Source organism: Passer domesticus, chromosome 1 (assembly GCF_036417665.1).
Source record: "Passer domesticus isolate bPasDom1 chromosome 1, bPasDom1.hap1, whole genome shotgun sequence".
NCBI lineage: Eukaryota > Metazoa > Chordata > Aves > Passeriformes > Passeridae > Passer > Passer domesticus.
In genome coordinates this window covers 140,025,278-140,039,081 of record NC_087474.1, presented here as the reverse complement: position 1 = coordinate 140,039,081, position 13,804 = coordinate 140,025,278, and the positions used below count along the sequence as shown (strand labels likewise).

The 13,804-nt window shown below is 35.8% G+C and overlaps 1 protein-coding gene across 7 annotated transcripts in view; it reads right to left on the bottom strand.

The window, feature by feature from the left end:
• The window catches only part of VPS13B (vacuolar protein sorting 13 homolog B), a 426,582-nt gene that overhangs the window by 111,461 nt on the left and 301,317 nt on the right, over positions 1 to 13,804 (bottom strand). For all 7 annotated transcript variants that reach the window (XM_064392805.1, XM_064392810.1, XM_064392794.1 and 4 more), the window contains one exon: positions 4,682 to 5,378. In XM_064392805.1, coding sequence (XP_064248875.1) covers positions 4,682 to 5,378 — 697 coding nt within the window. The remainder of the gene's footprint in view (positions 1 to 4,681; positions 5,379 to 13,804) is intronic.

The window sequence follows — 13,804 nt, the reverse complement described above, 5'->3', positions numbered from 1 at the left end:
TGGACCCCCTGCCATCAAAGGCGTGGGTGTCAAATAAAATAAAATAAAATAAAAACCAAGAATAATTCTGGATGGCCTCACAATGACTGTTTCTTGCAAATGAGTGGTTGGCGGAAGTTGAAGAAATTCCATGGATAACAGATATTTACTGAGAAATTTCTCTCCCTTGAAACAACCGAGCGCCACAACCTCCTCTTTGAAAGTAAACAAACAAACAAATAGAAAAAAGATTTTTCAAGAATGCCAAGAGCACAGTGGTCAGGAAATGAGGCAATTTTGTATCTGGATTACATTACCTGAAACAAAGCAAATAAAGATTTAAAAAAAATATTTATAAAAGCAGTTTATGAGATTACATTAAAAACAATTGCACCCACTTTTATTTAAGCAAAAATGGCCAAAACTCTGTTGGCAAAAAACTAACAGTTAGCAGATGCCTTTTTGTTAAATATGGGATGAGCATTTAATAAAAAAGAGTAATTTTACAGTATCTTTTAGTCTATTTTTACAGAATCTCACAAGGAAACTCAAGGAGCAACTAGCCTTTTTAGTGCTACTTATTAAGGAGTTAAAATTTATTCCATTAATTTATTTACTTTGATTTTACATTTCTGTACCTTGCAGTAACATAACTGCAATCAAGCTGTGCAATTACAAAACACAAATGAAGCAGTTTAGCACAACCTTAATACAAGTGAGTTAACATTTCAACCTACTAAGTCTCCTCCTTCTACAAATTGACTTTCCAGTGGAAGTGGTTGTAGAGAAGACTGAGGAAGCACAACCACTGGGTCTTCAGCTCCCACACAGGCAAATGATCCCACATACAGAGACTGGGCTGATGCAAATGTGCTGCTACTGACTGATAATTAATAAACTAAGAATACTGAAATTTTAAATAGCCTATTTCCTCCTATTTAATTCTTAAGTTCTTATTTCTTTCATGCTTCAGGAATTAAGCTAGAAATAAAGAACACAGTGTCGGAGGAGCCAAGTTCTTTGGATGAAATTTGGTGTTTCAGCCACTGTACAATGCTCTGTCTCACAAAGGGAGTGATAGTTTAATGTGCAAGATTGTGAATTTTATGCTCTATTCAAAACTAATAACAAAACCCTTGTCCCAAATAAAATACATATGGCTTCATAGCAGTATAAAATCTTCATTTCTACATAATGTTCAAAGCAGTAAACCATCATGAAGCAGTAACCCTTAATTCTGTCATCAAACCAGGACTAACTATTATTCCCTTTTATACAAAGGTTCATAAAATAGACTGTCATCAAATTACCTATTAGAAGCATTTCTAAAGTCTAGAAAATCTTTGTTGACTTACAGCTAAACAACACATTTCATAGAAGTACACCACTGGGAGGTGAGGGATGAAAAGCACAAGATCCAGACTATTACCAGGTTTTCTTTAGGGTAAAGTTTTTTTGTGGAACTTATGTCAACCAAAAAATAAGACCTTGCTAATTTCTCAACAGAATTCTGCATTTGCTTCTGCTTTGCAAAAATTTGAGGCTTGTTTCAGAACTGTAAACTTTTTTCTTTTATAAAAGCTGTAAGAAATGGCACAACATTTCACAAGACCTAAATCTATGGCTGTTGAATGAATAGCATTCAAGTCTTCAGAATTTCACACCAAAATTGATAGAAACTACTTTTAAAATATTCCAAAAATACTCTTATACAGTGTATATGCTGTAGAATGCATAGAATACATAGAATGACTTGAAATGGTGGAGATTTTATTTGCTTGTTTTGAATGCAATGTAAATATTTAATATATAGCTTAACTAGGTAAGTTTAACCATATTAGTTTAAGTAATGAGAAAACATCCCCATAGGCTTACCAAAAAACTTTATAACAATGTAATTTTACTTTTGCTCAGACAAGTCTCAATTTTAGGCTGTGATCAAAATTTGCAATGTTATAGGCCCAAAGTTTTGAGCTGCTGCTACGCTGTTGCCTATCTCCATCACAGGATGGGAAGCACACAATATTTTCACTAGGTCTATGATTTCGTAGGTTGTTTTTTTGCTTTGTTTTCAAGGGGGAATATGCTCCCTCAGTTCTTAGAATCAGTTAAAATATATTTTTTAAATTTAGCTTCACCATTCTATGCTAGATAATAGAGTTAGTTGCGTGCATACGTATACACACAAGAGCAGTTTTCTAGAGAGGCTAACTCTCTAGAGGAAATACGGTTTAGCAACATTCACTGCAATTTAAACATAATTTATGCCTTTTTCTCACTCTCCAGTCCTTGATACACAGAGAAATATAGGAATACAGTCCATGTGTATTGTACAGAAGGAGAGAAACTAACTTGGTTCTTTCAAATAAACTTTATATTGTTCTTCATATGGACAATAAATGTCAGCAAATAGTCACAATGTCAAGAAAAGCTGGTGTGATCAATGAAATCAACCACAGCAGCACAAAAAATGCCACAAAGAGCTCCTTATTCTGTGTTATATGATATGCAATATATAGAGTGTGTGTAATATATACACACATAGACAGATATAACAGATACAGTTCATGGCTATTTTCCCTTTAAGACATGTTAGAAATGAAAAATAGAAATTTCCAAAACTAACATGTTCCTATAGTGGTATGACAACTTTAATCCTAAATGATGTGATTACCAGCACAGCAGGTCTTCCTAAAGAAGAGGCAATAAAAACTTTATACTACCTCCTTTGCTGGGTGAATTAGTGTGTAACTGGAAGCATGCCTTAATTTTATTAACTTATTAATACATTTAGGATGGTATTTTTAGGTACTAGCACTTTGGCATCCACCTCTCAAACTCTTTTAAGTAGAGCACTACTGCTTTGGCAGCAAGCACAGGATTCTGTGTGATACACAAGGAAGGTACTTATTGATTTCCCGCAAAGGCAGCAGCATGAGACCAGGACTGCTGCCTTCACATAATGCCCGAGTCCTACTTTCACACTTTATATTTGCCTGATATGGAAACATAAAGCCAAAGAAAAGGGTAAGACCCGTGTATGGCTAATCTTTTGTCTCCCAGTGAGCGACCCATGGTGACTGAGGAGCTCTCAGGCTGTATGTTCCTACTATCTTTATAATTTAGACTTCTTGCTATGCTTCTGTGCCCTCTGATGCACTTTCAATTTATAAGAAGATTTTATTACAGCTTGTGTTTTGTAAAATTGCTGCCATAGACATGAAGATGGTGAAAGACTTCAGGAGTTAATTGTACAAGCAGAATGGACAGAACCTTGCCCAGTTCATTGGTGGTGGCAGCTTGTACCAAGGACACGCTTGAATGACTCAGACATGAGAAATGAAAAAGTCCTATTGCATCTTTCCAAAGCACTAACTTCATGAAGATGGGATCTTAGACCTACTCCAAGCTTCCTTGAAGCTTTGCTTTGTGAATTTGCTTCACATTAATTGCTGCAATGACATTTTATGCAGTACGTAAGAAATACACATGAGAATCTGTAGTAAATCAAATTCATGACACAAATGTGTTTTGTTCAAGGCAGGACAGAACAGGAACAGCAGAGAAAAACAAAACCAGAAGGATTAATAAAACGTAGCAGAGAACAAATCTCCCTGTTTTAAGTATCTTTTTTTCCACTGCCTGATCTTTCTCACTGTAAATTCCTCTCAAAAGTTCCACTACAATTCAGATTTCTGAGAACAGTTATTATTGCATTTTTAGTCTTTTGCATAAGCACATTATGTTAATGCTAATTTTCAAAACATACAACCTTATTCAGCAAAGATTTGCTAAAGCTGCACAGAAAAGTATACAACTTTTCACAACTGCTGTGCTAGGAACACCATAAAGGAAAAACTAGCAATACCTACAGCTCTCATTCAGAAAACAAACTGAAACCCCATATCACTCTGGCTGTATGTTCACCTGGAACTCTGCATACTCATTTACATTTTTTGGGATAACACTCCATAATGATATATCTCATAAAATCAGTATATCCTGTACTGACTGCTAGACAAATGAATTGCAATCATTTGATTTCTCTCTTCAGCAGTACAGATAGGCAGAAAGAGAATATTTCAGAATATTTTCTACTGAAGAGCTACTTTGACATCTCTCCTTATGAACTCTGCATATGGAATTTAAAAAAAAAAAGGCATTTTTAAGAGATATAATTTGCTGCAAAACCCTATTGCTCAACTGAATGAAAACTTAAAATACATGACATCACTTGATGCTGTTTGAAAGATCACTTAATTTTTTTTACAGCTTATGTCCAAAACACCAGGTGTTTATCTTTACATTTTATTGGTAGGTTGGTATAGGAAAATATTATGACATTCAGTCATAAAAAATGCTCTTTATGAAATTACCTTGGCCTACAACCTTTACTTCCTTAGAAAACTTTCATAAGTTACAGCAATGCAACAATCCCTGCCACAACCTGGTAATGAGAAAGCAATACTAAGAAACAGGATGAGCTGGTTGCTAAAAGGTTAGATCTTAATTAACTTCAAACATTTTACACACTCAACTTGATTCAGCTGTGAGGTACAATCCTAAAAATATGTATATTTAGCGACTGATATTTAAAGATGTCCTGAAGTTCTCTCAGCTGTTTTCCACCACCCTCTGTAACTTTTGAGACGTGCAATCATTTTCATGGTTATAACCAGGACTGGATACTAAATGCTCTTACCTGTACACTTGTAGTCTGAGGCCACTCCTTTGAGGCCAGCGTCGAACACTGATATTTCCACTTTTTGCTTTCTGTGGTGGCAGCTGAGGAGCACGGAGGGCTGTGACAGAACCAGGTAGAGAAATGGCTGGAGCTCTATGTCCCCCGCTCCCCGGCGCCCAGGCTGCCGTACAATAGTTATGCCCAGGGCTTGTCGGGCAGAGGACCTTGTGGAAGCGTGCAGGCTTTCCAGGGACAGAAGACCAGGTTTTCTGCCAGCAGACAGGGGAGGGTTACTGTTCAAAAGATCATCTGCTGTGACAGAAGAGATGCATGGCTGACTGGGCTTCTTGGTATCATGGCTGCTGCCTGTTTCTGGAAGGTTCAAGGAGCTTTTACTTATCTTCTCACCATCTTTCTGATCTTGCACTGATTTTGATTTAGGTGAGGCAGTGCATGAGTACGTCATCAATGAGATTCGACTTGCTGTAACAAAAATGTCAAAGGGAATGAAGTTGAGATTCTTCACGATGGAAGACTGGCGGGAAGGACGGGCAATGCGGTGCTGGCTGGTGCCACTGTGCTGCTCGATCTGAATGATCCTGATCTTAACACTGTCACTGCCAATCCCACTGTCCTGTGCCCCGCTGTAACGGGAAGAAGTCTCAACTGTTCCTCCATCAGCCACATCCATCTTCTTCTGCTCTTGCTTGGAAACCTGCAAAGGAAAATGTTATATTAACTTCTGATATCCATATTCCAGCTATTTCCACTTCAGTCACAGCAAAAAATCTCTACATAAACATGATGTCAAAAGAGAGAATTATAAAAAAAAATCTGCCAAGTTAACACAGTAATCACTCATGAAAACACAGCAGGTGTCTGTTCCAGTGAAATGATGACTCACAATAGCTGAAGAGCCAAAAAAAGTAAAAGAGAAAAAAAAAAAATCAGTAAGGATTTCTAGGCTTAGAAAACATTTTAAAAAATTAAACTCTTCATTTAAAAATCTTTAAAGAATTTATAAGAAATTTATAGATTAATATAAACCCATATACCTATGAAATAATGTATTGTAAATAAAAGCCTAGTTATAATAGTTTTCCAGTTTTGAGCACTGACGCTCAAAAAGTCACCTTTGTCACTAAAACTTTGTACTGTAATTAGATGAAATAGAACATAATAATAATCCACTACACAATCATAAAAAGACTAAATGGAAATTATAATCTGAAATGTATTGAAAAATATATTGCAGAAAAATTTTTTTCTTAAGAGTCATGGAAGTCAGCTGCCTAATATAAAACACCAAAGTTAATAGAAATATCAAAACTATCTAAAGACTATCTCAGTGAGGGGTATGCTTTCTTAGCTTACCAAGGCTACATAGGGTATTGGCTGTGACATTCATACAGTTTCACATAAGAAATCATTGCATGTAGAAAGAAATATTTCAAAAAGAAAACATACACCACTGACAAATAAAAATAGTGCAAGACTGAAATAAAAAGTTGCAAGGCTGTGTCCAGAGACCTTATTGTCCCAGCTCAAGAGACAGAGATATCCCAAGACAAAGAAGTACTTCAGTAAAAACCACTTTCAATATTGCTCATGAAGCAAGTAGAAATCCTATCAAAAGCTTGAGGAGGTGGGGAGCATATACTAAAACATGTGGCAAAAAAACCAACCTGAAAAAATTCAATAATAATAGATATACAACTAATTACGCAGATTCATATGAAGGTTAGAGTTATTAATTCACCCTGCATAGCTTCCACAGCATAACTAACACTTCCATCTGTGCTGCTGCAGAAGAGTTTCTGCTCTCCTCCATACAAGAGCTAACATAAGAAATGTCCAACTCGCTTGGATTCCTAACCCACCCAGCCCAGTACACTGTTCTCAATAGCACCAGGAGGAAACCCTGCTAAGAAATACCAGGAACTCTGTCCACTTCCTGCAATCTGCTCCTCTCCTCCTCCCCAGGCATCTACAGCTGCTCCATGTAGGATGCCAGGGGGTACATGTTTGTGTGGTTATTTTAGCAACCATTTCTGGGCTTCTTGTCCATGAATTCATCCACTTCCTTTCTGAACACACTGACAGTGTCTGTTCTCCACAACCTTCAGGGGCAATTTTTAAAAAAAAAATATTTAAAAAAAAATGTTTTAAACCATCTTCTCCGAGTAACATTGCTTTCCCCCAATCTCTTGTAGCATATTAATTGTTCAGGCCCATATTCAGTTTTATTAGTGTTGCTATAACTGCAAACTATGATCACAGCCTTCTCCTCTTAAGACACGGAAATCCCAGCCTTTTCAGTCTCTTCTCACAAAGGTGCTCCAGCATCTTCAATCTTTTTAGTCTCCCGTCTCTACTTCTATAACTTCACTATGGCCTTCTTGAGTACTCGATGAAGCACCCAAGAAGTGGAACTACTACAGTTCTCTACAAAAGTGAAATGCTTCTTCTGTCATATTCTCCATCTTCATCCAGATGTCCAGTATTTTGTTAGGTTTTTTTGGCTGACGTTGCACATTGACTCAATGTTTTAATTTCTTCATTGCAGGACCTATTTAAATAATTTCTTCTTATCTTGTTCACCCAAATGAATCTTCAAAAAGTGAAATATGAACTAGGGAAAACAGTACCTTAACTTCCTCTTCAAAATAAAATAATGAATTAAAAATAATTTATCAGCAACTTAACTATAGGAATGAAGGGCAGTGAATTTCTCAATTTCTTCAAATTTCTGTGGTCTTTATGCAGTAATGTATTAGCTTCTGCATGTACTGCAGAAACTGGGTTATGAGGGAGGTAAAGAAAAGCAGGCTTTTTAAACCTTCCTTTATATTGTGCTTTATGGAACAAAGGGAGCAATCCCCTCTCCTTTTCTTTAAAGGAATGAACATACTAGAAAAAGTATTACAGAGGAAATCCTAAAACAGAACCATTAACTAGCTGAGATTTTCTTTGAAAAGGTTTTTGCCAGCTCTGGTTACAATCTTTTCAGATTCACTCATGTACATATTTTTCAAATAACCAATAAAATTCTTTGCGGCTGTTTTCTATGGCAGACTCATATCACTGACTTGTAAATGTGATACCACTTTTAATGCTGCCTCTGTAAAAATAACTGGAGACCATTTTAATGAATCACTACATCGTGAGCCAAGAAATCCTCATTCCTCCTGATATCCTAGCAAAGTTAGGCTATTTACACCTCAGCCTCTGTGCCTGGTAAACTATAAAGTGCTTCACCCATATCCTGCACTGATAGCACTTTCAAAATTGGTACAGATGGTTTCATTGCTCATGTATTAAGGGCAAGCAGAAATAAAGGATGGAGCTGTGAAAAAAATCTTGCCATATCATTTCATGGAAATGCTGCCTGTAATTAAGTTGAGGGCACATGCTGCTAAACCCAGAAATTTTTAATTGCTACATAGACATCAGTTAAGTCTGATGAAAAATGTTTTCAGAAAGTATGATTCAGTGGTGAATGACACTCTTATGGTCACTACACAATATTCTCTTGTTCTCCTCTATGCAGCAGAAATTTTTGCAGCTACCTGACATTTAGGTTATTCATGACTTGGCCAGAGGAAATGAAAATACAGCATCATCCACTAAGTGACAACCTTCCAGGGAGAAAACCATCACATGTATATGACAAAGAGGAGGAAGAAATCACGGTACTTCTGGTTTCTGAGTGGATCCTCTCTTCTCACATCTAAACAAATTTGAGTTGAAGCCTCGTTCTTTGCATCTTTTATCGTTAAGTGTTTATTAAATGTTCTGGTCCATGCAAAGCACCTTTAGGAAGGTAAGAAAGTAGCTGTGCCTCCATCCCCAGTCAGACTATAGGTTCTCTGTGCAGACTGCTGTAAGGGTGCTAATTGGTCCCAACTGCTGAGTTTCCTGTTGTGCGGACATTCAACTACAGAAACTTTACTGAGACCCCAAATCAATTCATGCAGGTCACTGAACAGCACTCAGAAGGTAATTTCTGCTCAGTATTAAGCAGTATGGAATATGAACCAGTGCCCAAAAGGTGAAAGACACCATATCCTATTACGGTTTTCCGTGCCACCCGCTTTCACAATGAAACTTTGACTTATGTATGGTCTTACCACATATATTATAAAGGCTGAAACACATGAATAATGATTTGCAAGACAGCTGTACATAACACAACTGGGTACAAAATAAAAGTGCAGAAGTACCACTGGAACTTCTTGCATCAATTTCAGCTCAGTAGAGCATCAAGCCTTCCAACAATGCTTCAAAGTTAACCTGAAGATATGCCTAGTAATAAACTTGAGAAGCATTTAGGTATTCCTCTAATGGGATAAGAAGATGAGAGGGAACAAGTCTCAGTATAACAACTCTGAAAAGATTCTTTGCTCTGTTATGGAATAAATGGGCCAATACTTTAAAGATGTCAAGAACAGCAATATCATCTTGCTGTTAGCAAATGTAATGGTAACATTTATCATTGGGCTGTATAATATCAATTCTCTTACTCTTTACATAACCCATTTAAAATGAACAATAAAAGTTTTCTTTAATTAGCTACTGGTGTGCATTAACATGATCATGATTAAACCATAAAAACCAACCGTACATTACTCTGGTCCCCTATCCCATGTGTTTTAAATTATTTTAGTTGAAAATGTACTTTGAGTCCCTTTTAAAAGTTCGACCTTCTGCTTTCAGAGAATTAAATGCATATTACTATAGTGGAGAAGATAATGTTTCAGACCTCCAGGCATATATTAAACACACTGGCAGCACATTAGACAAAATGCTTTACTTATTAGATACTTCCTATTCTAAACAGTGTCATCAAAGGCTAAAAACAAAATCCATATAAAAGCTGCACAATGCTTCCACACAGAACCTGTGCCAAAATCCCTGTACTTTCCAGCTAATGAGGAAAGGATGTGTACTCTTAACATATGAATGTAAGATTTTCCAAGCATTCACTTTAGGAAACAGCACTATTGATTCCACATGGCTTATGTTAAATGAAACTGTATTGGTAAAATAACCTTTAAGATATTTGGCATGATAACTATAATTAAACAGTATTCAAAGGAATAAAACAAAAGGGAATTTGGTTCCACAATAGCTAATTAAAATAAAATGAAAAAACACAGCATGTCATCTATCAAGATAAATTGTTATTGTTTAAGAACTATTTAAATACTGTTAAAATATACTTTTAGATAAAATCTGAAAGGACTGGAAAAATATTTGTGGTTTAAAAATGGATAGTTTGGTGAAGAAAAAAGTATAGGACGCTGAAATTTTAAGCTGAGATAATAGCTTTAAAGCCTTGAGCATAACCAGATGGTACTTCAATCAGAGGTATTCTACAATTTCACTGTCAGAATAAGTTGCAATATGGAAAGGTTTTCAATAACTAGAAAAAACACATCAAGATGATAGTTTACTTCTTAGATCATTTCAATGCATTTTCTTGTCCTTTCACAGTTATATATCCTATCAATACTACACACCACAGAAAAGGTGTTGAAAGCTACACTGGTAGCTGGGGAACTGTGGTTAATTCTTCCTTTTCATGCGCTGAGATAGGTAACTTGACTAGTTTAACCTCTTGAGTTCACTAGGGCATATGGCACATATATCTATCAGGAGAAAGGGCATGGAAATGGCATGTCCTGTAGAACACACACAGATAAGTGCATCACAAAATCAAGGATCAATAAACAGATTTGCTTTCAATATTGGCAAGTAGTCCCACCTAAGGTCACTGCAATTTTAACCAGGTAAGTCTTTATTTTCCATTTCTAATCACAATACTTAGATGGTAGTGATGTCTTCAACGTTTTTACTCTGTAAAGAGCAGGAATAAAATCATCAAGGTAAACACAAAATCTAATATTTTAGACCAATAACCAACACATTTACCAAATCAAAGAGAAGCGTTTTACAACAACTGGCAGAATTGCCACATTATATTTCTTAATCTCTCAAGAATTTTCAACAATAACAATGTAAGCATGTGCAAATTTCACTGTAAACATTTTAATGTTCTTTTTCTGGTACTTCACAGAATAATTTTTAATTAATAGAATAACTGTAAGCAATATAATCTTTGGAAGTGCAGCCACTCTAGAGGAAAAGCATCTACATCTGCATATTTTTTCCAGCTTCTCATATTAATTATGGTCATATAATGACACTATTGAAATAAAATTTCCAGTCATTTCTTAACTCTGATCAAAACCCTTCAGCCAATCATGAGCTCATGCTTCACATTACATAAGTTATGGAAAGACTCACAAGTGTGAAACCACAAAATCAAAGTGCCAATCACATCTGCTCCATCACTGTTGTATGTGACCTAGTTTTATTCCTTTTTCTAAAAAAGTATTAATATTTACATGGAAATAAAAGACTTGCCTAGTGGACAAAGTAAGTTACAGAAAAGGAATATGCTCCATCTTTGTTTTCCATTGTGCTTAAACTGGAATTACAAAGGTAACACTGGATAATTTCTTCCTTGGTACTAAGTACTTCATCTACTACATTGAGAAGTTTCCAACAGTTTAGAAATTTCGTTAATGTATCATTGTTATCTAATAGACCTTTGTTTGCCAGATTGTTCGTTATCTAATAGACCTTTGTTTGCCACATTGTTCTACTGAACACTCTAATTAAAACAATTTTATTATGTTTTGCGTATGAGTTATACCACTGAATTTAATTCTGACCATCATCAAAATTATTTTGCAAATTGACATATTAATTTCACACGGAAATATAATGAAATACAAACACCTTTGACTATTATTTTTTTTCCTCCAGTCTAATAAAGTTCCAAAATAAAACTTCAGTCCTCTTACTAAATCTAGACAGATTGCTTCTACTTGTATCAATCCAACTGCAGAAAGAGGCCTTTATAACATGAATCTGAAGCTGTCCTGCAAAAGGGAACTATTAAATCAAGCCAAAATGAGGCAACAGAAATAGCAGAGAGGCCTGAAGTAGTTTATTTCATAAAAGTCAAATGGGTTTTTTTCCTCCAAGGAGTTTTCTTTTCAAACAGAATCTGTTGCAAAACAAATGATGCCAATTTGAACTGAAATTGTGTATATGAGCTTCTGGACCTACAGAATTACTTCAGATGGGAGCTGCAGTTTTCACAATACTGCAGGAATTACATGCAAGTTGTGATGGCAAGGAGCAACACAAACTAGGCTTCTTTGTGCAATGTTTTCCCAGCTCATCAAAAGTAAAATAAGAGGCTGTATTCTGTTAAACACTGATGCAAATATTCATAAATCAAAGCTGTGTTAAATGTTCCAATTGTAACAGGGATATCCAAGTGCTAAATCCTTTCTAATGCCAACAAAATTATTTTTTTCAACTTAATACAAACAATATGTTTATTTTGCTACCCTATGAAGGCCAGTAAGAAACTTGTGTTCAATTTTTTTTTTAAATTTCCAAATAAAGGCTTTCAATTTAAAAAGTCCAGGCTGAAATTTGGCAGATTTTTTTTCCCCCACAGCCTTTCTTCATTAATATTTTTACTAAAAGCATTAGCTTTTTGGTATTATTTTTCAAATTTAAATTCAAAATTTAAGTTAATATCTTTGCTTTTATACAAAAAAATAGTGGTGTAAAACACACATTTATTTTAGACATGGTGAGGGTTTGCTCAATTTTGCACACTTTTTTCTGATTTTTTAATAGTTTTGGGGTTTTTTTTCTTTTGTTTTTGTTTTGTGAAGTTTTTTGGTTGGCGGGGGACACTGTTTTGGGTTTTTTTCTCTGTTGAAAGCCAAAAAACAGCATTTTTTCATGACAGTTCTTGCATGTTTCATTTGGATATTTTCAAAAGCAATAGTTGAATCTTCACCCGGATTCTGCACACGTACAGGACAACCACGGGGTCAGGCCCAGCCAAGCAGAGGTTTAGGACAGGCAGATCCTGCCTGACCAAGCTGATCTCCTTTTATGAGCAGGGGACCTGCCTAGAGATGACTGCTGATGTCTAACTGGACTGTGCAAGAAGGCACTGACGTGCTGGAGCGTGTCCAGAGAAGGGCCACTGAGCTGGTGAAGGCTCTAGAGAGGAAGTCCTACAGGGAGTGACTGAAGGAGGTGGGTTTGTTTAGTCTGGGGAAGGGAGGGCTCAGGGACACCTTATCTCTCTCTACAAATGCCTAAATGGACTGCACCAAGGTCAGGGTTGGCCTCTTCTCCCAAGATAATACTGAAAGTGGAAGAAAACAGTCTCAAGCTGTGCCAGAGGAGGTTCAGACATCAGGAAGAATTTCTTCACTGAAACTGTGCTTAAGCAATGGAATGGGCTGCCGAGGGAATTGGTGGAGTCACCATCCCTCAAGGTGTTCAAGAAACAACGGGATGTGGCACTCAGCACTATGGTTTAGTTGCCATGGTGGTGCTTGGTCAAAGGTTGGACTCAATGACCTTGATCTTGGAGGTTTTCTCCTACCTTAATGATTCTACAATTCTATGACATTCTCTAACATTTCAGTATTAAGATTTTGGTGTCAGACTAATTTTACCAGTCTCAGTTTTTGGTAACATTTCCATGCAGTTTAAATAATTTAATTATATTAAATACAGAAATATTAGAAATATAATTCACTGTCATGACTTCCGAACATGGGAAATTTAACAAAGTTATTTACTCCTATTGGAGTCAACTTAAACATTCTCCCATTGACTAATATTTAACATTCTGTAAAATAAATCAAAAGATGCAGAAGGAAAATTCCTATTATCTGGCAATAATTCAAACTGGAATTCAACAAAGCCTCAAAAGAAAAATTTAGGCATATTTTTCTAAGAGAGGATGAAGGAATGTATGAACAATAAAAAGTCATTATTGTAATGTGGTAAAGTAATTTGGTACTTGACTTTCATAATACAGACTCTATCTTCAGTCTCTTAAATGAGTAACTGTACATTGAAATGAACTACTCCCAGAATCAAATGGTACAATCTTTTTCTTACTATATATTAGATACTTTATCCATTTTGAGCATTTTAAAGGCAATTAAAATAACTAAATCCACAGCAGATTAAAAGATTTCATGTACAGATGCTGCCTAACTAAACAAACTTCATTCTACATTATTT